Here is a 26,392-nt window from a genome sequence, read left to right on the forward strand (position 1 = left end):
TATATGTGTAAGGCTGGATATAGTTTGGATTTTGTTGATACCAATACCACTGACTTACTTATAGTGACTTACTGATACTTGTACTTTATCCGTTAGGTATTCCACTGCATTTAAACATTGTGGTGGAAGAGTAAGGTAACTATCCATTGTAATACATGTGTATTCATCACTTGTCACTGCTTCTACACCATCCCTCTCTTATTGTTAATGTCAATAAATGACAACAGAAATGAAATACCATCATTTTGAGAATCTGACTCGCATTCATAGAGAACTGATCATGTTTTGGCATCAGAATGATTCGGTTTTGATATATGGAGTATTTTTTCCCCCGGAAAGAACAGGCTGATAGAGATCAACGGTTTCATACAACTCACCAGCACTGGAGAATGTTGAGACTCAGGCTGGGCTCGTGTTTATGGATGAAAATGAAGGATGATCGAAAGAGTGATTACAGACCCTGAGAAAGACATAGCCTTGCTATTTCACACTTTTTCTTAAGTTCTCACGATTGAAATAAGATGGTTTAATTTCAGTTCTCACCCATTTGTAAGCTTAAAATGTGGCTGTAAATAAATTGTAGTGTTGTCCTTCGTGGAGTATAGCAGCTGTGGTCAGCATGACTTTATGTCAGTTAATGGATTACAATTGTGTCCAGTGTTCTCATTGGAGAAAAGCAATATAATGACCATACAAACTCTTAGCATAATCCACCTCTCAGCTGTCCCTCTGTGTGCTTCCTATATTCTGAAATAAACAGCCATATTTTTGCCAAAACCAGGGTAAATACACAATTTCCATCTCAGTTTCATAAATACTTCATGACTAAAGTTAGACAGATAGATAAATGACCCTTGCTTGTTATTCATTTTTTCTTAGTTAAATTGTCTATTGGAATTGGTCTGTTTCTGTGTTTTCGCTACACTATGAACAGGATAGATAGGATATGTACCAGATAACCAGTACCTAATTTGCCACTTTCTCAATAATCATCCCTAACTGTGTGTACACGTGTGTGTTTGTCTGAAACAGTGTGTGCTTGCACATTCCTACGTCAGCCATTTGTTGACTCACTCTTGGGGCTGCAGGATAAGGAGTAAAAACAAAAAAAAACCAGAACAAAAAAAATCAGTGTAAAATAGGTAAATAGGATGAAGCGTTCTGCACAGGCTTTATGTGGTGCACATTTGTGAGTGATTAGGGTTAATAGTTAACATCACACACTTGGTTTTTGTTTCAAGTCTTACTGACAAAACATTCACATTTAGACATATATCCTGCATCCATATCATTGAGACCTGACCTGTATATTAAAATTTTAGCTAGATATTTGCTTCTGTGTTCTGTATTTCATGGCAGACAGTTTGATGTGTCATAACAGGAAAAGCACGAGTGTGACCATAGACTGTGGAAAAATAATGGATGTAGCCACCATGACGTCACCCATTGATTTGTGGACTCCCATTTTAAAGCCTCGAGTTTACCATTTTGACTGTCGCCATCTTGGATTTTTGGAGCCAGAAGTGATGATGAGGCTGGAACTGACCCTAACGCTAGCTGCTAGCTGCTAGCTTGGTTAGCAAGGTGCATTTACAGTCTGTGGTTAACTGTGATAATGTTAATGCTAATGCTAATTTTCACTAGTGAAAAACAGGCTTAAAACCAAGATGTACTTACTGGAAAAACTGAACATCTGACTCCTCGGAGGGTCTTTTAGTGTAATCAATTGCTGAACAAGACTTTTTTAGGCCAACAAAATGTTACAATTAACTTTCATGAACTGCAAACACACTGAAATAATGACGGCCGAGGCTACACCGATACCCTGTGAATCTGGGGTTACGCCATGGTCACGTTACATAACCAACATTGTCGCTGTAGTAACAACTTGTCAATCATAATGTAGCCACGCCCTAAAGCATACCGTGCATAATTTACAAAATAAACATCATGTTGTGTTGAAGAAGACTTGAAACCAGCGATTGAGACCGTAAACCCATTAGGAAAATGTTTACTGAGGTAATAAATCAATAGAGAAGTAGGGTCATTTTCTCATAGACCTCCATACAATCTGACTTCTCTTTGGAGCCAGTGGAGTCGCCCCCTAATGGCCATTAGAGAGAATGCAGGTTTAGGGCACTTCCACATTGGCTTCACTTTTCAGACCTTGAACTATCCACTTCGCTGTGACTAATAACATTAATGGCTGGTTCCATCCAAGTGTCCCAGTAAGCAAGTCCACAATATCCTGGAACTGGCACATTTAAAAGGAAATGCAGTAATTTTTAAAATGTTATTAATTACAACAATGTTTTTCCTGCTATGGCTTGTCAAATTATCTGCTGTGAAAAGGGCCTATAATAAGTTACTGTTTCATAATTGTGCTTTTTAAATAGTCAGTGATGTCTTCTCTCCTCAAAATGCACCATAGTTTGTCAAATCATATGTTCAAAATAGGTTACATTTGAGATTACTTTATTGTAAAACCTGCACAGGCATGACTTATTTTATTTATTAAGGTGTACAGATAAACATGAGTCGAGTTAATGACTATTTACACAAATAGATCAATGGATGGGTCAATATATAGAGGGACTGGTGAAGGTTAATAATCCCACTCCAGTTATTATTATTGTGCACATGATGTATTTGGGAGTGCATGCAGCCCTCACATGTCTGTATCTGCCAGGGGAATGTGAGAATGTCTGGATTTTATTTACCAACAGCCTCGCTCGTCACCCTGCAAGCACCCTCCCTATAAAAGCTGTGATCCTCCTGTTTACTGTCTGCTTGCACCCCACGCTGTCTCTCAATTTCACTCAGCCTCCATGCTCACCTTGTGTGACTAGCTAGCATCAGCTCGCTATATGAATAACACTGGTTTGAAGCAACACCAGCAGCTCCCATGCCTTGCACACCTGAGGAAAGCACGCTGGAAGGGGGTGTTGATAGTGACAAGGTGGTGGGTAGTCTTGAAAGTGGAGTGAAGAGCAGTGTGAAGATCACTTGCAGCCTTTTCTAGCCAGCCCTGTGCCTCGCTGCTAAGCGGGGCCGTTGCCAGCTCTCGCGAAGGCTCTAATGAGTTTATTTCATGTCGGCTGTGAAAGTGCCCGTCTCTGTCTCGCAGGCACTCAAACAGAGTTGAGGCCCATAAATACAAAGTGTAGTGTGTAAATCCCCACAGCCTGACGTCTCCCAGCCTGCCCTCTATGGCTTCTGAGCATCTCTTTATCGAGAGGGAAAAAAGAGAAGCAGGATCCTCACTTACCCTCTGAGAAGACACAGAGGGCCTGGCGCAAGGTACGGCCCAGCCCCCTCACCAAAGACCATTTGTGTTATTATATTTAACCTCTGCTACTTGCACATGTCTCTTTGGAGGCTGCAATGTTTTTTCATGTCTACAGCAGACCTAAGGAGATATGATCAAACAGTCGGCTACCATACAGAACATGTTACTGTAAACAGCAGATCAAAAACAGCCAAGTGCGCACGCAGGGATACATATTCTTAATACATCCATGAGTGATACACTTTGGCTCGTGGTATTTCACCTCTGACGAATAGGACATCAGATGTGCGGTTTCCATGACGTCAGCCGGCCTCGCTTGCCCTCCTCTCCTCTCCTGTCCAATACCCTCCCCTCGACGCAATGCAAAATGCTCCCCTTGTGTTCTCTTTCCAAGTACAGGTCTGTGTCTCTACACAAGGTCCCTGTGTAGGCCCTGTATCCTCCCAGGGCCTTTGAGCGAGCGATGGGTCACCGGTTTAAAAAAGCAGCAAGCAAAAGAGGAGGAGCGAGGCAGAGGTGTAGAATGAGAAAGGGGAGTTTCTATCTCTCTCTCCTCTCTGACATGGCTTTGGTCCGTGTTGAGGGATTAGTGAGTGAGGCTCCACCACAGCCTCTTCCTTGGCTTGTTTCCAGATATTATCTTTAAGTGTGAGCTAGTCACCGGCCTGTCTTTCTCTCCGTTTCTCTCTTCCCATCCCCCTTCCTGTATGAACTCAGTGGTTTGAGTCATCCCAGGCTGCTCGGGGAGTGATTTAATTGCTCTCTCTCCTCCTTCTTCAACATGCACGTCTCAGAGAGGGCTGTCACTGACCCTCCACTCCTACAAAAAAAACACACCACCGACCCATTCATTACAACAAAGGTTGGGCCACCTCCAAAGACAGCAAAAATACATACTCCAGAAATCTGCTCGGTTATCCCTATTGATGATGGCACAATGCTGCCTGCTCCTGCCATGCTTTGCCCTGATAACTCTTCTGTATTGTTTGCCATGCCGTAGCCCTGCTGAGTGAATGTGGGCACAGTATGGGACAATAGAAAACCCCCACAGCACCAGAAGAGCTTCTGTAATCACAGTAAAGGAAAAAAAAACTCTGCCATTTTTCCCCATGGGGGTTGGCATAGATTTGTTCCAGGTCAGAACTGCATACATCAACATTTGAATTCAGAATTAAAAAATGCCAACCTATCAACCTGCATGGTAGAATATGATAGCAAGTCCATCAAAATTAAAACATGTTGCACCACTGTTCTCCATGCTTTATTCACCAAGCATTTTCAGCTATTTCACCTGCGTCATGGTGGAGTCTGAGGCTGTTTCTAGCTTTCTCATATAAAGTCTTGGGGTCCTGTGACCCCACATTGGTCCGCACCTTGCTGTGTGTGCATTCTCAAAGAAATTGGACACTTTTGTTTTCCAATTTTGATGATTTTGATGATGTTTCCCGTTTCTGTATTTATCTAAAATATTGCTCAAACTACAATCATGAATAATTATCATAATTATTAAATGATTTATATTTAAAATAGGCTATATTTTGAACAATCTAAGAAATACGCACAAGCCTAGCCCCTAAAATTCCCCACATCATCTCAGGTCACGCCCAGGTCAAGAAACCATAAATACAGTATGGGGCCTATTTGAGCAGAAATCTGTGCATTTTTTCTTTCCCATTGCTCTGCACTTGTTAGGTTAGGCAGTAGGTGGCACTGTTCCTACAGACGTGTAGGTTGGTGGGGGTATGATGTGAAAAGGCTACCTTGCTGGGATTGGCAGAGTGTGATTGAAAATAGGTCTGCCTTGACTTAGCAATACTCATCTAAATATGAACCCTCTCAGATGAAAGACTTGTTTGTTGTTAATAGGGAAAGTAATTATTGCACCTCTGCAGCAGTCAAATCTCCTTAATACCAAAGTGATTCAACATTGACGTTGACTGTGCGATAGATAGAGCTCAAAAAGGGGTGAGGAGGCTAAAATGCCACCGTGATTATAACAATTAGAGAGGCTGTGCATAAAGAGGAGCGTATTGCTCCAGGGGCCGACTGGGCTTTTTCTCTCCTGTGATGCTGATGAGTGTCTCCGAGTTGTATAAGAGCAGACAGGGATCAATGGAGAATGCTGACTCTTGAGAATACTATGGATGTACTCTGGACTGCCTGAGATGGCTACTAATCCAGAATGATTATGCAGTATACTCTTTGCTCTTGGCCTAGTCTAGACTAAAAGTACACATAATACTGTGCACGCACACACGGGCATACACACAGATACGCCGACAAATCGGCAGCCTTTGAGAAGAAGCGTTTGGTAATGTCACTTTCACTGTTATTCCTACAAAAACACACACTCAAGAGTTTTGCTGCAGTTATCCCCCCCCCCCAGATTTTTTTAAATTTAACTAATGATTTTACTAAAACCATACAGATGTTTTTGCTTCCATTGTTAAGTTTCAGTGCACTGAGCCGTCGCCAGGAGGCAAAGCCTATAGGAACACAAAGTCCTAATGCTTCCCTCAAGATCCCTCCTCTTCTTCCCTCGCCTTCATCCCATCTCCCGTGCTATCATGCTGCACAAACAAACTGGATGTTTCAGAAGCAGTCACAGCATATATTTCAAAATACTGCATTGATTTTTTTCAGTCTGTCACATTTGAACACAGCACACATTAATGCTGTGATTCAGTGAATACTGTATGTTTACACTAGACCTGGGTCAAATAGTATTTACTAATACTGTTCATTGTCTATTTTAGAGTGCTTAGGCGACAAATGGGTGATGTTTGGCATGTAAGATTGACACAGTGAAATCTGCAGAGTTAAGATCATGAGTGTATTTAATACATTTTTCTTTGATTGACTTGACAGCTCACCCAACGTCCTCTAACATAGAGCAAAACACTCCCCTCTCTCAGTAGATAAAAAGACAATTACTAGTTGTTTCAGTTCAAAGATTTTTTTTTTATTGACACCACTCCTATGTTCCTCCTCCTCTCTTGTAGCTGTGATGAACGTGTACGTCCCTGAGCAGCCAGTGGTGGCGCTGCACGGCAGGGATGCCATGCTCAACTGCTCCTTCAGCCACGCCAACCCCTTCAACCTGTCCGATCTGAGCGTCTTCTGGCAGCTGACAGACACCAAACGCAGTGTGCACGGGTACGGCGCGGGACACGACCAGCTGGCGGACCAGGCTGAGCGCTTCGTCAACCGTACCAGCCTGTTCCCCACCCAGCTGGGCCTGGGCAATGCTTCACTCCTGCTGAGCAGGGTGGTAGTGGCTGACGAAGGCAGCTATACCTGCTTTGTCAGAGTGCAGGACTACGGCAGTGCTGCTTTGTATTTGCAGGTGGCCGGTGAGTCAGGCTTGCATGACACATGTAAAAACAAACAGATGACTATGCACATGGCCAAAACCAATGGCATGCACAAATTAGATACTCACATACATAAAAAAAAAACCCACATTGCCCTAATGGAATGGGGGCTGCAAATGACCTTACATACATTATATCTGTTCCCTTGCTTCTCCCTATGTTACACTGTTTATCTCTATGGTTCCCACTAAATAACAAACACCACAATTTACTTTAATGCTCATTGATAATCAGTTCTCACTTTCATAATCATTATCAAGCAAAAATATCATAAGGAACACAACCATAGGCTCAAAATTCCCCATAGCACAACTCAGAAAAATTCTGACATTTTATAGATTTAACTTTAAATTGAATAACAAATTAGATAATCTGGAAATTAATTGATACTTAAATTAAATCATTAGTTTCAGCCCAAATGAATTCCTTCAGGTTTAATACTTTTTATATGAAAGGGGCACTCCGACAAATTAGTATTGTAGTTTCATAAAGTTGGGGAATTTGCAAGAGACAAATAACAGAAAATAATGCTCAAAATTTAAGCAGCCAGGGCAGAGGTATCCTGAGTTTATAGTCCCTAGTGTAGGCCAAGCTCCAAAAATGCTGGGTCCCACATTTCCCATAATGCAACCTACTGTAATTGCATCTTTTGTTAGACTTCGCCTGCCTGGTAAATGCTCACATCTTTCAAACTCCATGCCCCCAGTTTGTAACACAGGCTTTCTGTAATTTGTTTTCACCAAGTCCAAGCTTATATAATGTGCAAAATCAGTGGAGTGCCCCCCCAGGTTTATCATGTTAACATGATGAAAGATAATTATATGTGTATTTTTCACTTTACACTTCAAACTGATTGAGCTGAAAGTGATTTGACCTCAACGCTTATACACTCATATACTCTAATAGTATGCAATAAAAATGTATTGTGCACTTATGTAGAAGGAGATTTAGGATAATTTCTTCTCACAAGACATAAACAGGTGATAAACAGTTTCCTCAGGGCTGCTTAGCAGTGTGTTTGGTCAATAAGCACTGATTGTGGTCTCTGTCATGGTCAATATCTGCTGACTTTGATTATTAGCTGTTGTTACGGTCAGTCAGCCATCACTAACATCTTCCCTCCTTGTGTGACTACATCGCCCACCTTCACAGCTGAGAGCCTTTTATTTATTTATAATGATACTGTGTGCCTTTGCTTCCTTCTCACATTTCTATATCTGTTGTGAGATTGTTCCTGTATTCTCCCAGGATGGATGTGCATTAGGCGGTGTTAATGAATAACAGCCTGGTGAGAGGGAAAACAGTGTCTCCAACAGTGACAAATTGGTTCCATTTTATGCATTAGATTTATAGATGTTCTATTTTTAGCCAGCATTTACAGTTAGCATTGTAGACTTCCTTCATGCTGTGCTGGAAGAAAATGAAAGGAGCCCTCTCTGGAAATCTGCCTGTCAGTCAGAGGACAGCTGGGAAAGTTAGTGTGTACCACCACGTTAAATCTGTCTTTGTGTTGAGAGTCCACTTTTCAAAAAGCAGCTCAGACAAACTTATTTCATCTCGCCCTCAGCTCCACCCCATTGTTTGCTGTGCAATGATTGGCTCTGGGAATACAGCAGCCTCGTTCTCCGCCACCTTTGTACTCGTGTTTTAGCTCAAGGGATTGGAGATCCGTGATTTCAGAAGAGGCTGACGATTCAACCCTCACCTCCACCCCTTTACGCTCTTTTTCGTGCCATAGGCTGAGTCGTCCCAAATCTCCGAGCCTGCCAATTTCTCTCAGGCCTGCCCACCTCTGCTTCACGGCTTGCACCATATTTCCTTTCTGGGAGTGGCTCAGTGCTTTGGCTCTCTAGAGAGAGCAGTGTTAGAGTGTAGGGATGCAGCATCAGGAAGTGCCACAGATGCTGTCTGTGTCTGTGGGATCTTAAGCACTGTGTTATGCTAAGCTCCCTAAATATAATTAAGAATTTAATAGGAATCATGTCAAACACTATCCCAGGGTGACTCTCACTGCAGAGAATCTAACTAAATTCAGTATGTGTCTCCTGCACTCTCATCCTCACCCGCCACCCCATACCTCTTTTTCTCCTCTCTCCCTCTCTGAATCCTCACTCCACCTGTCCTCTTGTTTCTCCTCCTCCTTTTTCACAGCCCCCTACTCCAAGCCTGTAGTGACTCTGGAGCCTGAATCCAACCTGCGGCCAGGTGATGAGGTGGCTTTGACTTGTGTGGCCTATGGGGGCTATCCAGAGGCTGGCGTGATATGGCAGGATGGGGGCGGGCGCAACCTGACGGACAATATCACTACTTCAGTGGTAGCCAACGAGGAAGGGCTGTTTACTATGACAAGCGTGTTGACAGTGGTGCTGGAGCCCAATAGTACCTACAGCTGCCAACTGATCAACCCACTACTGGGCGATGAGGGCTACGCCTTTGTCACAATCACAGGTGGGTGTGGGTCTTTCTCTCTTTGTCTATAAATAGTAGAGCTGCAACGATTAGTTGATTAATCGATAAGTCTCGACAGAAAAGTAATTGGCAACTACCTCTTCAGTCATTTTTTGTTTGTTCCAGCTTCTTAAATGTGAACATCATCTGGTTTCTTTAGTCCGCTATGATAGTAAACCATTCTGGTGCAAAATAAACAAGCTAATATTCACCAGCTTCCTGTAGTGTTTAAATGTTACCAGCTCAGACTAATCTTGTTTTCAGCCATGCATACGCTGAGTTTCTTATTAAAGTCTTGTATGCTTCCATAAATCAATCCGTCGGTCTAATTTTATGCTGTCAAGTTTTTTTTCCTTTGTCTGTCTGAGTTCCTTTGTTTCCTGATAAAGGTAACAGTTCAGCTCCAAAGAAATGAATGAGAAATAATGAAATGTCCAATTATGGTCCAATAAGCATAACCCCAATCCATTCTTGTGTATCGTTAAATTAGATCAGTAGGAGATTATTTTTCTGAGGAGAATCAAATAGCTATTCATCACATATTTCAGGGCAATACAGTAATAAACAATTGTGCAAGATGGAGTGATTGGTTTTCTAGCAGCTGTTTGCAGGAAATGTTTGTTAACCAGGAAGTGGATTTATATGTTTGCTATGCTCTAATTGTTTGATATAATCTTGAGCTCAGGTGGGAGAGTACCTATGTTATAGGTCTAACGGTATCCCAAACCCACCCACCGCCACCATCCTCCGCCCACACCCCCCTGGCCTTGCTGGTGTACTTCTGTGTTAAGTGCAACGAGAGTGCCGTGTAAGGTGGGCCAAGGCTGGGTCTCCAATGGGAGCAGCACCGTGTGAAATGGCTCATAAATAAGTAGAGGTGGCCCGAGCCTGCTCTCTGGGCTGGAGCTGGTGCTGAAGCTCGGGCTGTTGAGGCGGAGGTCGAGGCAGAGGTCAGAGAGTGCTGCTCCACTGGGCTGGGAAATGACTGTGCTGTCTGGAAACAGGATGGCCGATTGGCAAGGCAGCCTTGCTGGACGGCTGAGGGAGGGTGGCCTTTCTAACAGTTTGGTTGGCCTTTTTCAAAACATTACTGATAACCAGTCAGAGGGACCACTGGGGGAGTGGAAAGGTATTAAACACATGGTGAGAATGAAATATGGCAGTAAGGTAAAATAGTCTATTACCCTTCTTCCTTTGCTGGATTCATGAGGCTTGGTTGAAATACATATGAACATTTTATTACCTTTCATGGCAGTTTTTGTCTCATCAGACTCTTTTTGAAAACACGTTGATAAAGTCATCTGGGTTGGTAATTTAGATGGTCATGCATTTTTTAGTGGAGGCGAGTTGATGCAAAACATCTACAGTGACTCAGGTTCAAAGTTAACTCCTGACATCAGTTTAAAAAACAGTCTCACCTCAACGTCCATTTAATAGTTTTCATCTGCTTTAATCTTTATTGTTATAATTTTATTGTTATAATTTCATTTGTTGCCTCAGAATTGCAGATGTTCAAATTTCCTTTTTTTGAAACACTTGAAGGACTTCTTGTCCATCTTGGCGTAAAAGCTGAGGTTCAAAGTTCACTCTTTACCTTGGAAACAGTGTTGTTCATGTGATATGATTGAAAGCTCCAGAAAAGCTACTAAGTGGACCTTGTGGTGAGGCTGTTTTCTCAACCACCATAATGATGTTTCCAGCTTTTCCTTTTCATTTCACGAGTGCCACAGAGTTTAAAACCATACATTTTAACTGCAGTTTACTAAAACAGCACACAAGCTTATGGCAACCGGTACCCATGTTTGGTTCCCGGATAGTTCAAGTGTTGACATTTAAACATGGCAGACCAGGAGGTGGACAGTGGATGGATGAATGAATACAATATTAGAGCTGTTTTATAAGCTTTGAATGTAATATCCTGTAGCCAGAGTGTCATGGTCTCCTGTTCCCTAAAATAAAAGAATCAGTCTGAACAGACTCTCTCAAAGAAAATGCCCAAGAGCAAAACAGACTTAAAAAAGAGAGGTCTGGCCCAAGAGCAATGGAATTATTGAAATGTGATGTAGTAAAGCTTTTAAAATTGAGAGCAGCAAAAGGAGCAAATCCACAAATGAACTTGGGGAAAACCCTTAATTAAAACAGTGGTGATCTTGATTTTCAGCAACTGGATGTACATGAGTAAGAGTAATTTCTCAGTAGGAGCTCCAGCACAGCTTGATGATGGCCCAAGTTGTTAGTAAACACACAGAAGATTTACAGTATTTTGTGTGCCACGATACAACGGGGGCTTGTTTGAAATGAAAATGTATTTGCATTTGTTTACAACAGCTGGTGTGTGCTTAACAGCTTCTGTAATTAATTTTGACCTAGTAGAACTCTTCTGCTAGAGTAGCAGAGTGTGGATTGTGCAGGGCTCGAGTTGATATAGCGAGCACACTGCTTTGCTGTATACACTCACAAACACAGCACACCGCACACTGCACTCGGGCAGTGGAGAATCCTTTTATAAGAATGGGTGAAATCTGCTTAAAATTTTAAATGCACTATGAGAGAAAAAAAAAAACAGTAAGAAATGGGAGAGTAAGAAAGAGAGAGAGATGGAGGGCGAGGTAGAGAGTGAACAAGCATGTTAAAATTTCACACTCTCCCCAATCTCTGATTGAAAAATTACAATAGTAATACAAACCGCCCCCAGGCAGAACAGGAGTTTGACAAGGTTAATTTTGAGAAAATGAACCCTTTACCCACACTGAGTGGAGCGCTATGTGGGCTGGCATGAGCTACACTTTGAGAATCTGTGTGAAGTCATCCGTGTTAATCTTACCCCTTTTATAGTGACCACCAATTTAACTACCTCACCAGTAACATCCTGACTGTCAACAACATATGCACACGCCACATGCACACTATTATTGAGCATCTCAGAGACAGTTATTTTTGTAAACACGCCCTGTGGAGTGCTGGTCAGTTTTTAAGCCAAGATCTGAAATAGGCAGTATTTGTGTTGCTGGGATATTGATAGATTTTGCAGAGTGCAGCAAGGCTTAGTTGCAGGGAGACCCATAGGAACAGCTGGTATTAATGAACAGTCGAATGATGGAAAGGAGCAGCTTCAGTCCTCAAATGAACCGTGGTTTGTCTGCTTGCCTAGCCAGAATGCTTGTGTACCACCCCTCCCTCCTCCTCCTTCTCCTCCACCTCCTCCTCCTGTCTTGACGGCTTGCACTGTCTCACACTCCCAGCCTATTCTGATCACTTTGTTCTCCTCAAAAAAGAATAATGTTTTCGGAGTTTTCGGTGATCAAGAGTGTATATTCTATCATTTTTTTACTGATCCTTTTCTGAATGTGAAGCTTTGGCGATGTATCTTCTGGAGCTGTGTGATTTCTGCAGTGTCTTGTGTGATGGCTGGGTTTCAGGGCCTGTCACTGAACACCCCCTCCAGCACCACCCCCACTCCGTCTGCCAGCTCTCTCAATGAGGATGGCGCCATTTCCCCGGCATCACTATGCTGGCACAGCATTTACAGTGAGCAGTGTGCAGATGGAGATAGATAGAGTGGGGAAAGGAAGGAGATAGAGAGATGAGGCAGGGAGATGGAGAGAGGGAGACAGGGTTAGGAGGGGTGAGAAGTGGATGACAGAAAGCAAGATGGAGACGAAAACGTTTGCTGAGCTCAGAGTTGTGGCACCACGGCCTGACAGGCAGGAGATGGACTTGCTGACGGGGAGGGAGATCACCCCACGTGGTGCAGAAGACTTTCTGCTGAATTCTACTATCTAGCTGGCATTCTCTGGCTTTAACTGGGCATCACAGTGGCTCAGTGGTTAGCACTGTTGCTTCACAGTAAGAGGATCTCACATTTACTGCCTAGTCTGTCTGGGTGGCATTGACATGCTTTCCGTATGTTAGTGTGGTTTTCCTCTGCTCTAGTTTCTTGGCAAACTCTAAAGGCATAGTGGATAAAGATATTAGAAAATCGAAGGGAAATATTTTTGTGGCAGCGCTGTCAAACTGTTGCCACTTTGGTGATTTTGTCAGCAAGAAAAAACAAAATACTTGGATTAAATGCATAGCAATAACAGAATTATGCTTTAAAGTATAAATAAAATATTTAAATTTATTTAGGTATTTACATTTTTTGTCTATATTAAATAGCAGCAGAGGAGAGATGATGGGAAATGAGGGGAGAAAGATATGGGCAACTGCGGATGTTATGTAGCATGCGTCTTATCAGTAGGCTACAGGGAAGTGCCTGAAACAATTAAATTATTATTAACAGTCCTGGTGCTTAAATTAAAAAAAACATTAAGCATTAATTTTAAGTCAACTGTCAATAAATATTGGCAGGATATACATTCACAAGTGAATTTCACGCTGCAGAATGCTAACTGGTTAGGGAAAAATAGAACAGATGCCTAAAGATAGGAAAAAGAGCCACACCAGCTACAATGGCAGCTGGGATGGAGACAGAACACGATGTATCGTACCTGATGTACACTGGCAGTAAGTGTTAATTGCCAAAAAATAGGTTCCTTGTCCAATATTTTTCCATTATAATTTACACAAATGTTGATTGTTACACATTGTCGCACACACACTGTCTATAGGTGTCACACATATCAAAAATGAAATCTTTTTTACTTTGGTTGCCTAAAGATGCTGACATTGACATGTTTACAAGTCTAATCTGCTGTCAGTGTGTTTTTTTCTTGCCGATAGGTGGCACATGTGGACGATATTGGCTGGGCCTGGCATTAGATGCTGTGCATGACCAAACATTGCGTGTCCTCGTTCATTAAATGTTTTTTTTTTTTAATTGTCATGGACCCTCACCCAGCCTGGCTTTGATGCTAATATTAATCCACAGACTCTACTAGAGTCCAGAGTCTCTAGAGGATTTCCCAACTCCATCAACTTCATGATCATCCTTGTGCAAGAATTCACATTTCCTTTTCTGTCAGATCCCTTCCAGGTTCCTTCGACTTCTGTATTTCTAAACAGTCTTATTGTACTCCATGTGTAACATTTGTTTTTGTGGGGCACGTTTCCCCAAGGAGAATGTTTGTTACTGTATGATTGTGAAGCAAGTGTATGCTAAACCAACCTTCACTGGATAAAACAAGGTTAAAAAACATCTTTAATTGCTATATAAACATTGACCTTTATCGTGGAGATGGAGTCCAACGCATGTGCTAATGGTAGATATTCTGTGTGAATGCATTCAGCTATTCATTACACTTAGCAATGTGTACCAGCTTCCTTCTTCCCCTTTTTCCTGACTATGTTATTATGTCTTCCAGGGCTTAGTCCTGACATCATGTTGCCATCTGAATAGCTACCTGCCACGCTTCCTCAAGCCATAAAGCCCAGGTCCTCTGTTGTTTCTGAGAAGTCCTTCACAGTGTTTTCTCTGAATAGTCATATACATATATATATTATATATACATATATATTTTTTATTTATATTTTTTTCCCCCCAGAATCTCTGAAAATATTGTGTGGCAGTTTGAAAAAATGTGAGTCTTAAATTGGGGTAAAAGCATTGCCGTGCTAGAACAGCCAAAGGGCCAAACAGAAAGATGTAGTGATCTACTGGTTCAAAGGTTCTGTCATTAGTAACTGTTGTGGTGAAATTGCAGTAATTGCAATTATTCATGATATATTTTTCAAGCATGGTTTCGCCTTTTTCTGGTAGGATCTTCTATCAAAAGCTCTGTCAATCAACTTTGGGGTAATATGCTTTTCAAAATCATGTTTTTGCTTCCAGCATCTATAACAAACCTCTGTGCTGGTCCTTGTTCTTTACTGAACAAGGACTAATTTAAATGCAATTAACAGAGCCTTCGGAGAAGCAGAAAACAGCAGTATAAATGAATCTGTTGTCAGTAGAGCAGCAAGCAGGCAACTTTCCCAATGGAGCACTGTATTAATTAGTGTCCAGTGCACAAACAGGCCTTCTTTCGCTTGCTGAATGCGTGCTCTGTCTTATCAGGAAGCCAGCCAGGGAAAACAACACAATAGACAGATGAAGTAATGTAGGCAATCTCAAATAAATTCAGGTAGGCAGCAATGGCACCATTGTAAGCACATTAATTCCTATCAGGATTATTAACTCAGGCCACTTGCCGCTGTCACTGCTATAAGATGTTTGACTGTCCTCTTCTGGGCCTTCAGTATGGGAAATTTTATCTCTGTATTATGGCCCAGGCAATGTTATTTGTCATGCTCCCAGTCTTACTGTTAGCGGCTCTGAGGGATTGTTGAGTTGGATTCAGTTGTGGGCAGTTTCTGGTCTGCGCTGTGCTCTTTTAGAATGGTACAATCGGAAAGATAAAATGAGCTCCTCTCTTTTGTGCAGGGATTTATTTTCTCTTTATTCTTGTCTCCCTCTCTGCCATCTTGACTTTTTAGCGTTAAAAGCTTTTTGCACTGGTCAGATGTCAAAATGGTTTTCTTTGCCAGAATTAAAAGCTAAAGTATTTCTTCCTGGACAGTGAGTTTTTTTGTGTTTACATTTGGAATTTGTCATCAGTCAGGAAGGTGATCAGTCTCTGTTTGTGCACATGCAACATATATTCATGTGCACATGTATCGACAATGTCTCCATGCATACACCTTCAGTTTTTTTCCCTCCTCTGCGTGTCATCATGCAAGTGATCAAAAACAGAGTCCATCTTTGGCCAAGACCATCATATCAAGTGTGATCTTCCCCCGTGCCACCTTCCCACAAACAGCAGTCTGACATCTTTATGCCTGTCCCCGGCCTGGTGGAAACCTGTCTCTCGCTGTCCTCCCTTGCTTCCCTTTTCAGGGGACTGTGTTTATGATGGCAGTAAACACACAAAAGCCCTCTTTTGTTATTGATCGGGTTCATTTTGATTTGGACTCACAGCAAGGACTATCATTGGGACTGTTGGGGCCCTGCAGTGTACATTTCACACAGCTGCTGCTAAATCCTGTAAGAGGGATTGGTTTCGGGAGGTCTGGCATCAGTCTTGGCTTCATGATATGAAATCATATTAGTTTCAGCTTTTCAGAGTCACTGGGAGAATGGCCACCAATAAACGGCTGGGCACACCTTCAAAGTTTGGCTATTTAATTATTCAGTCCGTTTATTTGATGTTTAAACTCTGCACCTGATAACACCATGAATTATTGTCCTGCAAAGGATGCTTGCAACCTCAGTAAATTGCTTTGTTCTGTGCATGCAAACAGTCCAAATTAGTGGCTGGCTACACACAAAGAGCATTGTCTAGCGATATAATGTGTTTTCAATTAGGAGGCGTTGAGAGATTTAGCTTATTCTCGGGATAGGTAGCCCTTTTCTTCGATAGCTCTAGAGACCAGTAATTGATTACCAAGTGTGAAATGGAAGTTAAGAATGGACTGAGTGTGGCTGTGTCCCAGAGGAGAGGAGTTTCAAGCAGGCATGGTGCTCGACTCCCTCACCTCCCTCTGTACTGACAGCTTGACTTGAAAATACATAAGCACCCACTGACTCACTGCGTGATAAGAAACGCACCTTTTACAGAGCTCTTTATTTCAACCTCAGTGTCAAATATCACAGTAATGACTGTGATTAAGCCATGCTGCGGTTGTGCTCCTTATGATACCAGTTTGAATGGACAGCGGCCCACGATGACTCACATCCCCTTCAGGTTGCATTAATATCTTCCCACTGGCTCGGACTTTGTAGCCACGCCTGTCTCTCCAGAGCCTGACAACTTGCAGCTCATTACAGACAAACTGTCCACGAAGAAACAAACTCGCTCCTCTTACCTTATTAATATTGTCAACTGTGTTTAATTTCATCACTTGCCCTCCTCGTGTGTGTTGCCGCAGACTAGTAAGTGCAACTCTCTGTCAGCGGCAGAGACAGCTCAGTGACCCACACCACAAGAATCTGTCATATCTATAATGTATCTGTCTCAATGCTTTCAGCCACTTACTCCACCAGATGAAGAGTGATGCCGTTTGTAATGTTGGGTCCTTTTCCTGATGTGGTTGTTTTAGGAGTTAAGCAAACCAAACAGGGTGACGCTGCTAAGAGTGTTTCACAGTGCCATGGCTGTGTTTTGGAAGCAAGAAATTCAGTTCAACCAAGCTGAAGGCTAATTTTTGGAAAGGGAATGAAAATTGAACCAATTTAACAGGTTTTCTGATACACTTAATATGATTTAACACATCATAAATATCATTGAACATCCAAATTCAGTGAAACTTTAAATATTTAAGCATTGAGATGGCTATTTTGTGATTAGTCAGAAACCCTGTCGTGTACTGTAAAATGGAAATGGAAAAAACTCAAAGCCTATGTACTATTTGCACTATGTACTGCGCTTTACACTCTTAAAAAGGGTTTCTCACGTTCAGTGATATATCTCATACGGCATCCCACAAATTGAGTGTGCTGTTGCAGGCTGTGTATATACCTGCTGAATGACACACAAGGGAGGCTGACAGCTGATGTCCTTGGATTTCAATATTTCACTGCATCTTGGTAACGCCACGTGACATAATGTGATGACATTGTGGGCGCAATGATGTAACTGGTTATAGGTTTGAAATATATGCTGCCTCAGCAGAATGATGACTTACATCCAGAGATGAAAGTAAGTGTGTCCTGTTTTGTATTGTGTACCACAAGAAGAATTAGTGCCGGTACTCCAAAGCAGGGAAAGAAGCTGTCAAGGTTACAGAGTAAAATAGGATTCAAGTTGTAATCCTGTACATTGTAAATCTGCCATTGATTCTACAAGAATGTCTTAAAAATGTTTTTCCCAGTATTTTCTTGTTATTTAACATACATTTTGAAGCAAGGGGCAAAGACGGCAGTAGTGTGCATCACAATGATATCAAAATATGATACCAAGAGGGAGGAAAAGAGAACAAACAAATTTTTAGATTTGCTTCAAGGTCTTCCTTTCATTTAGGTGCATTGGGGCTAAAGAGGTCTATTGTATAACTAAAAAAAGAACAGTACAGAGTGTTATGAACTAATTGCTAGGAGAAGTACTGTAATGATCACCCGCTCTGTATGTGTGCTGTTAAGCTGCATGTAAGGACAAGCTTTTTCACAGTGTTTCAAAGTAGTTTCAACAGTGAAATTGTACACTATTAAGTATACAGGTATAGACTGGTCCACATCTCTGCAAACAGCTTATGACAGTCTTATCAAGCCCTGCACCAATGATAGTCTGTTCAAAACTGAAGCTCATCAACCTGTTTAAAATCTTGTGACTATTAATCTCCAGGCACCCGTAGTTCTGTTGGAAAGACACTGTCTCAAAGTCATGGCACAAGTGCAAGAGTCAGTTTTGCTTTTATTTACCCAGAAAATTCTTGCCTAGTATGCATGCTGTTTATAGCAATGGCCTGGTTCACACACTCACACCTGGGAACAACCGGAGTCTACTTCTGCCAGTCACTGAGCAGTTCCATGGAAGACTTTTAGAGGTTGATGCCTTGCTCAAGGACAGCCCAAAAGTACAGTGGAAACTGCTATAGTCATCACATATGTCTGGGTCAAATTGATCACTATAAGCGGATAAGTATTATAACCTTTTTTTTTTCTTTTTCTTTATTTCTCATGCAGATTGCCATCTAATTGACATTTAAATATTTATAACATGAATATTCAAGTAATGAAACGGGCAGCTTCGTTATTTACTGAATTTTATTGACTGTTTCAAAATACAGTACAGCTATTTCAAACGCTTATTGCTTTGCTGCTGCATGTTGCTGGCTTGTTTTTGGCAGTTTGTCATAATCTTCAGCGAGACTACATTTTTCATTGAGAGAAAATTACTTTCTTTTATCCCAACATGATTTCAGTGTGCATGCAGCACCAGCCTCAAGTAACCAGCCAGAAGCAGACGGGTTACCACAAGGCGATAATTGTGCCGCAGCTGCTAATTACATATCATACGTGTATCATGAGAGCAAAGTAAAAAAAAAATAGAATTAAAGTAGTTTTAAAAAAAAATGGAATTTTTTTTCCATATATTGTCATGTATGAAAAGACGCAAAATGAACACTGTAGGTGGACAACTTAATTACTATAAGCAAAATGTTTAAACAGGATTTGTATAGGAATGATTCTGTCCCAAGCTTTTTGATCATAGAAGCAGTTTCCACTGTAGTTGCTCAGATATCCTGCTCTGCAAAAGCAGCATGTGTCCCTTTTTGTCTGCCATTCTTCAGTATATACTACTGATGCTCCACGGTTTTAGAATAGTTTGGAGGTTGTTTTATGTAAAGTAGACATTGTGCAAATCAATATTTTATCTTATTTTTATCTTCCTATCACTACTCACCTCTCATTGTTTGTCTTTCATTTTCTTTTCTTTTTACTCTTCATCTATTTTTGGCAAAAAAAGAAGATCTGAGATGTCTGATTTGTTTATAGCTTTTTTATAAAGCCAGTCACATTATTTGTGTATTTATCTCGGAAAATTGTAATTATTATTTGCAGATAATTAAAAAGTTGATTAATTTTTGTTTTGGCTCTTCTTTAGACCTACTTACAGTATATGGCTCTGAGTACTTAATGCAGACATATTATAAATATGAAGATAAAGGTCCTTATTTGTGCATTAACTAGCCTTGGTTTAGTCAGTAAATTAGTTTTGTGGAAAGTTTCACCCTTGTGGGACACTGGTTTGAACATATTGTCCCTGTCTTCTCTCTCAGCCACCGGCTGAGCATTTTCTCAGGCTAAATAACTTAGCTACACACAAGTTGTGAGACTGTGATTAGCTATATTCCACTGAGAGAGAGAGACTTTTTTCAGTGTGTCCAAGATATCATATTTTAAAAGTGCTGGAAGGAGACAAAGTATATTTAAGCAATAAGCCATGAGAAGCTGTACTTGACAGTGATTTTGTAACAGCTTAGAGGCATTGTTAGGGACCCTTCTAAAGGAACTGTCAAGCACAGCCCCAAGAAGCTTTTTGCTTTTGTAAAATGACTGCAATAAAAAAAGAATGTCAATGTGCCATAAGTGTTATATTTTAAGACAATTTCAGCAATAAATAACGATTCTCTTACCAATTTCAGTGGCAATTTTGGGTTACAAGGTATTTTTACAAGATTTCAAAGTCACTCAACCAGTCAAAAGTGTCTACAGGGACTGTTTCATGATTTAAACTCAATTAATGACTAGATTTTCTAAGAGGAGCTATATGTATTGATCAAACTGAGTCCTTAATGGATATTGTAAAGATGTTTCAGTGTTTAAAAGCCTGAAACCTTCAAAATCTCTAGTTTTAATCATTTCCTATCACAATGGAGCTCCTTCCAGACTGCAGTTATGCAAGTCATTCAACAATGACTGAAGTTAAAGCAAAAATGTCAATGTGAAACAAAGCTATACATATGATAAAACAATTGTACAGTAGCTTAGTATGGTGTGAACTATATTTGTTGTTTGTTTTAGACTTACTTTGTTTAAGCAAGATATTCTATCTGATGTCTCTTCCCACCAACAAACACATTACATTCTTAAAAATGTTCTGGTACACTGGTGTTTCTTTGAACAGAGGAGTGAAGATAGGGTAAGGGTTTAATGCCTATTGTTGCTAAGAATTTGTCCTGAGAAACGTCCTCCAATAAGACATAGTATCCTTGTGAACAACGAGGGTGTCATTTAATGGCTAAACCTGACCTCTGACCTCCCTTAAAGCAACAACTTTGTGGTTTCAACAGATTTTGTATTTATTTCCATCCAAACTAAGGAAATTATGGTGTGATCATGTGAGATGGTTTGGTTTTGTACTTGAGGTGAACTGCTAACAGGAATGAGCTGACCTGCTCCAAAGTCTGAGCCAGGCCAAGTGCTTTGAGAATATTCATCTGTCTCTCCAGTAACCACCAAAGACTGCAGCAGAGGAAAATGAGAAATGCTGTTTTATAATGAGAGCCCTAGGCAAAGACATACAGAGACATGTCTTTTTAAAAAAATCTGTCATTATATATTCTCCTAGTAATACTGCAGTGGGAGAAGCATACTAAGAGCTCACACTCTTTGAAGAGGTCCAGGCAGTTCTTTAATGTCTTGGATAGAACTTGCATAGCTTTGTGATACAGGGTTAATCTTCTAGCCTGTCATTTTGTACTCAGAGATATTACCATGTTAACAGCAACTTTTGGTATTGATTTGAACCATGGCTTTGTTTCTTGGTAAACAAACAATGATACTTTTAAATCTGTGGATTACTGTATTACTTTTTTAAGTCCAACCAGGGGATGTAGGACAGAATCAGCAGTGACTGTGAAAAGTTTTGCATGAAATAAGGCTTTTTCCATGACTAGATATTAGAAATAAGAACCAAATGCTGAAGCTGTTTAGCTGTGCCATTACAGCTTCATATTAATCTACAGAGACAAAAAGCAAACACGAAAGACTATTACAAAAGCCAGTGCAATCGCTGGGTGTGTTCCTGACTTAAATGAACACTTTAATGGATGGTTCAATAAGTGTCATGTTAAAGTTTATATTCTGGATGATATTTCTCACCCACTTTGCACTATACTGATGCAACACAGGAGTTGTTTCAGCAATAGGTGTGTACTTCACAGTGTGTCTGCAGAGAGTTTCAAGCAGCAGTTTTCTTCCTGGTGCAGTGAGTCATTGGAATAAGTACGATGGAGTTCTGGCTCATCCACCAGGTTAGTGTGGCTTTCCAGTAGTATAGGACTGATTATTATTTACCATTTGTCTTTATGTGTCATTGAATTATTTTATGTTTAATGAGCCGTGTTTGTGCTTTGATCTGTGCACTTTATCACTTAAATAAGGGAAATTCTCTCTAGCAGCATGTGAATATGAACGGATAAAACAATGCTACTTTCAGAATCAGGATCACAGTTTAAAACTGCACTGCACTTGCACAATTGATATTTTTTTTATACTGACAATGGATTAAGTGAATAAATGTAATGTGAAAGGAGTTGCTCCTAGTAACAAACCCACAGAGAGTTATCACCTGACTCTGCTGCTAAAAAGGCAGTTAGTATGGACTTACATTTGTCCCAGTGGCCAGAAACCCAAGTCCAACTGAATGCTAGTGTTGTTTGAGTTTGCTGGATGTGTAAATAGGCAACTGCAAAAAGAGGAGAGAAGGCTCAGAGCAAAGACAGGTTGGAGGACACAGAGTTTTTACATTTACATTCTGTGATGGTTTTATCCAAAGCGACTTACAAACAAGTTCTTATTTTTGTCATAAGAACTACTGTATAAAAAATGATAGTATGTCAGTGCTGTGTTTAAAGCTCATTGCACTGCCCCCAAGTTGCCAAAAAAGATCATTAAGATTTTAAGAGGTATATGAACCAGATATAGCTCATGTGCAGAATCGAGTTTTGGTTTGTTTGGCAGGCCTTTGTTTTAAAAGGCTCTTTAGTCCTTTCACTGCTATTTGTCCTTGTCACTCTGCTCTCCCTTCCTCTACTTGGCTTTATCAACCAACCAGATAGTCTGTTTTGGTACTGATAGCTGTCACTAGTGATTCTCTCCTACACATCCTTAGCATCTCACAGGGAGCACTTGTTTTAAAGCTAATTAAAAATGTAGACAACACAACGTTGTAAACTGATTATTGCACCTGAGTTACACCTGCATTGCCAAGATGGCCTAGTGAAGAAATAGAGCAACCAAAAAAAAAAAGAAAGAAAGAAAGAAGAAAATCAATAGTCCACTCTGCCTCCAACATCTTAATGCCACTCTCAGTGGAGAGGGATGTGTGAAAGTGATGGAGTCTCTGTCAGTTACTAGACATCAGAGGAGTTTTTAATTGAGGCCCCAGTGGGGCTGGGAGGGACATGGGAAATGTTAAGAGAGAGCTCGCCTGGCCGCTGTTGAGGTGATGAGGTGGGCAGACCGTTTGTGAGACAGTATTGTCGCCCACTTTCATCCTTCTCCCAGGCTAGGGCTGGACAGTATGACGTGCAGTTTATATCACAGTACAGTTTTAATATTGATGGGTGTATGTATATAATGGTATATTTTGTCCTCATGAGTTCAATAGAATGTGATTCAAATGCAGGACAAGAGATAGTAAAAAATATATATCTTGGAGTTAAAGTTGTCATTAATTAATTATTAATACAGTTTACAGTGGTTGTGGAGTAGAGTTTCATACCTGGTGGAAAGTATGAGCTTGCACAGCTGTAACTGTTGTGTGTGCTCTTCGCTTCATTTCTCACAGCAGCTGCAAATTTTGGATTTTGTTTTGGATGAAATGTTTGTGTCTTGGTTTTGCGTGCCACGATTCCAGTGGTCTACACATTCCTTTAAAAGCCATGTCTCTCAACTCTTTAGGCACCATGTCTTTACATAGATGCACAGCTAAGGCATGTGTCATGTGCTTGCATGGCAGGCTTGTCTTATCATTAGGACAGGGACTCAGGAACAAAGTCTGCACTGTGGTTTTTGTCTTTACACCAGTGCAAGTGCTACTTGTGTCAGAGCTGCAGCACATTCTCAAACATTCTTCATATGTGCTGACATGTTTCCTCATGGTTTGGTCCTGTCTCTGTTGAGCTGTCTGACTCCATTTCCTCACCTTCCTAAGATGCAAATGCGCATTTCTTTGCTTTTGGGAAACGCATGCTCACTGGTTAACATGCAGTAAGCTGATGCTCAAGGTGCACTTTTGACGTGACATTTAAAATCCATTCTCTAACAACAAATGGTGTAGCCAAATCCATATCAGGGCACGTTTCTCCACTGGTGTGAAGTTTATTCTGGTGATGCTGCCCACCTCTACCCCAGGCTATTGTTTATATATTCCACCACAAAGCTATTACACATTCTCACACTCCTCTGCTTGCAACATAGCCTCTGCCTTGCTAACATGACAGCCATGCAGTTGGCTTTAAGCTGTATATTCAGTTAATTAGCCAGTCTACTGGGTATGGGATTACCTTCAACTGTAAAGATGAAAAAATTCACTCTAACCTTGCCCCTGGCATATCTGAATAACACTTGAAATCATCCTTTTGAATGTACCTGTGGCTTAGCTTTCCCCTGCCTCCCTCTCAGACAAATCAGTGAGTGCCACATATACTGTAGAACTGGTTGTATATTGTAGTAATACATAGACACCTCCTTAACAGTTATTTAGATTACACATTTTCCTCATTTCTTTATGATGCTATAAAATTTTTTAAACATTTATGTAATGTTAGCCTTCACAGATGTCCCCAGCATGCGTTATAATGCAACTGGAAGTCCTAAGTCTCTGTATGTAGATGTTGTAACATAATGTATAGTCATAATAAACATACAAATACACATTATGTATATGTTCTAACACCAAGCTACACTTTAATTGTTTATTTTGAAATAATATGTATTTATGTGTGCATAAAAATGCACATATAATTAGCTAATACCTTTATCATTTTTTAAAAACTTTTTTAAAGAATTTTGACCTCATTATATACTAAGCTGGATATTGAACAGTTATATAATTGTTAGTGCTCTCTGGTGGACAAACTGTAATGGAGACACTGTTTCTAAATTTCCTCAAACTTAACTTTGTCATTTCTGTACTGCAATTTATTGTTACTTGTAGACCAACCAATACCAATACATCTGCTAGCAAGCTAATAATTCCCAATATATCGGACTTGTCAATTTATTGGGCTCTTAGGTTTTCAATGGAGGATTTTTGTCACAGCCAAGATTTTGGAAAAGTTAGTAATTTTCAGCTGAGATAATCCTAAAATGATAATCAATATGTCCAACATTGTTTGGCTTTCTTTGTAAGTTGATCATACATTTAAGAAGACTAGATGCTAGATTTACACTACAAACTTTTTATTGCTAAGAAGGGACTCCAACAGCTTCATTCTCTTATTTTGTATGAGCAAGCTACAATATTAAAAATCCATTATCCTGCATTGACCTGCCAATTGTAACTCAGGCTCAGTCCATCTCCATGGCTTATTGTAACCTTTCTCGGTGGTGTGTGACCGTTGGGTGGCAGGGAATATTCACCTGTGGATCAATCAGATTAAAGACTGACTCATTTTATGAGGGAGGTAACCTTACCACACCAATTCATAATTCTAAATCCATAGTGCAGCACTATAGGCAGACTACTTCTGGACTGTGAGCCCACCTTCCACCAGAGAAAGGTCAGTAGCAGCCTGACATGTCCGAGAGACAGCTTACGAGTTGAGGGTGGACTAATACCACAAAACCTCATTGTGATTCCAGCCTGGTCCTGCATTCACGCAGTTACCAGCTCAATACCCGCTTGCTTGCAAAACCACAAACTCATTCACTCGCTTGTTTTTTCACCTACTGGGGTCGCTTGGTCACTCACCCATTTATCCCATCCCTCCAGTCTTCACTGACTCACTTACTCATCACCTTACTCTCCCCCCTCACCCTCCACCACTTCCCCCAACACCACCAGATGGCTTTTAAAGTCTTCCTGCTGAGAAAAAAGAGGGCTGTTAGAAACTTTATTCCTATAAATGCAGAGCCATTACTCTGTTTTAATGTGCACGTCTGCACATCATACACTTGTGTTTGCCACAAGCCCATGGCGTCAAGGGAAGGGCAATAATGTCAGACAAATTGTGTAAGTAAATGGGCGCTAGGCTTCCCTGCATGCCAATAAGACAGTGAGGTAGCATCTCGTTGTAAAGCAATTTATTGAAATGCAAAAAGAGGAGAGAAGGCTCAGAGCAAAGATGCTGACAGGACAAAAACCTGTCTCCATCCATTTAAGTTTGCCAAGTTTTTCCTCTACAAGTGAGCTTCTTGTCCTCTCCCAGAGAGGAGAGATGTTCTTAGAAATATTGCAAGAACAGCCGCTGTGCGGTCACACGCTTTTCATACTGGGGTTGAATGTGGAGGGTTTGGAGGTTTTGATGGACGCCTTCGAGGTTAATAATAAAAGCTGGTAATTGAAACTTAAGCTGAAACAAATTCAAAGTCATTCGTTCAATGTAATCCTAATATTCATGCTCATGTTTTTCATTCTGGCTAATCCGTGTCCTCTGACACAGGCCATCTTCTTTCCATTAGCACTGTTGTTATTGTTTCTTCCAATCTCTTTCCTGTGAGATCGGTGGTGCTACACAGAAACTGAATGAAGAAGTTTAAATCACCAATGTCGGCAAGTCTGCACTCACTGAGGTAGTATGCATCAATCACCTCACCAGTGTTAGGCGAATGTGATTTAAGTGTGAGCTCCTGTTTTGTCTCACTGAGTTTTATATCTCATTCACTTTAGTGTTTCTTCCCTGCCTTACTGTATTG

General features: G+C 40.8%; 1 protein-coding gene across 2 annotated transcripts in view; it reads left to right on the top strand.

Moving 5' to 3' along the window:
• The window catches only part of cd276 (CD276 molecule), a 66,398-nt gene that overhangs the window by 13,431 nt on the left and 26,575 nt on the right, over positions 1-26,392 (top strand). For both annotated transcript variants that reach the window (XM_042408629.1, XM_042408637.1), the window contains exons 3-4: positions 6,292-6,642; positions 8,815-9,111. In XM_042408629.1, coding sequence (XP_042264563.1) covers positions 6,292-6,642; positions 8,815-9,111 — 648 coding nt within the window. The remainder of the gene's footprint in view (positions 1-6,291; positions 6,643-8,814; positions 9,112-26,392) is intronic.

Source organism: Thunnus maccoyii, chromosome 1 (assembly GCF_910596095.1).
Source record: "Thunnus maccoyii chromosome 1, fThuMac1.1, whole genome shotgun sequence".
In the NCBI taxonomy this organism is placed as follows: Eukaryota; Metazoa; Chordata; class Actinopteri; order Scombriformes; family Scombridae; genus Thunnus; species Thunnus maccoyii.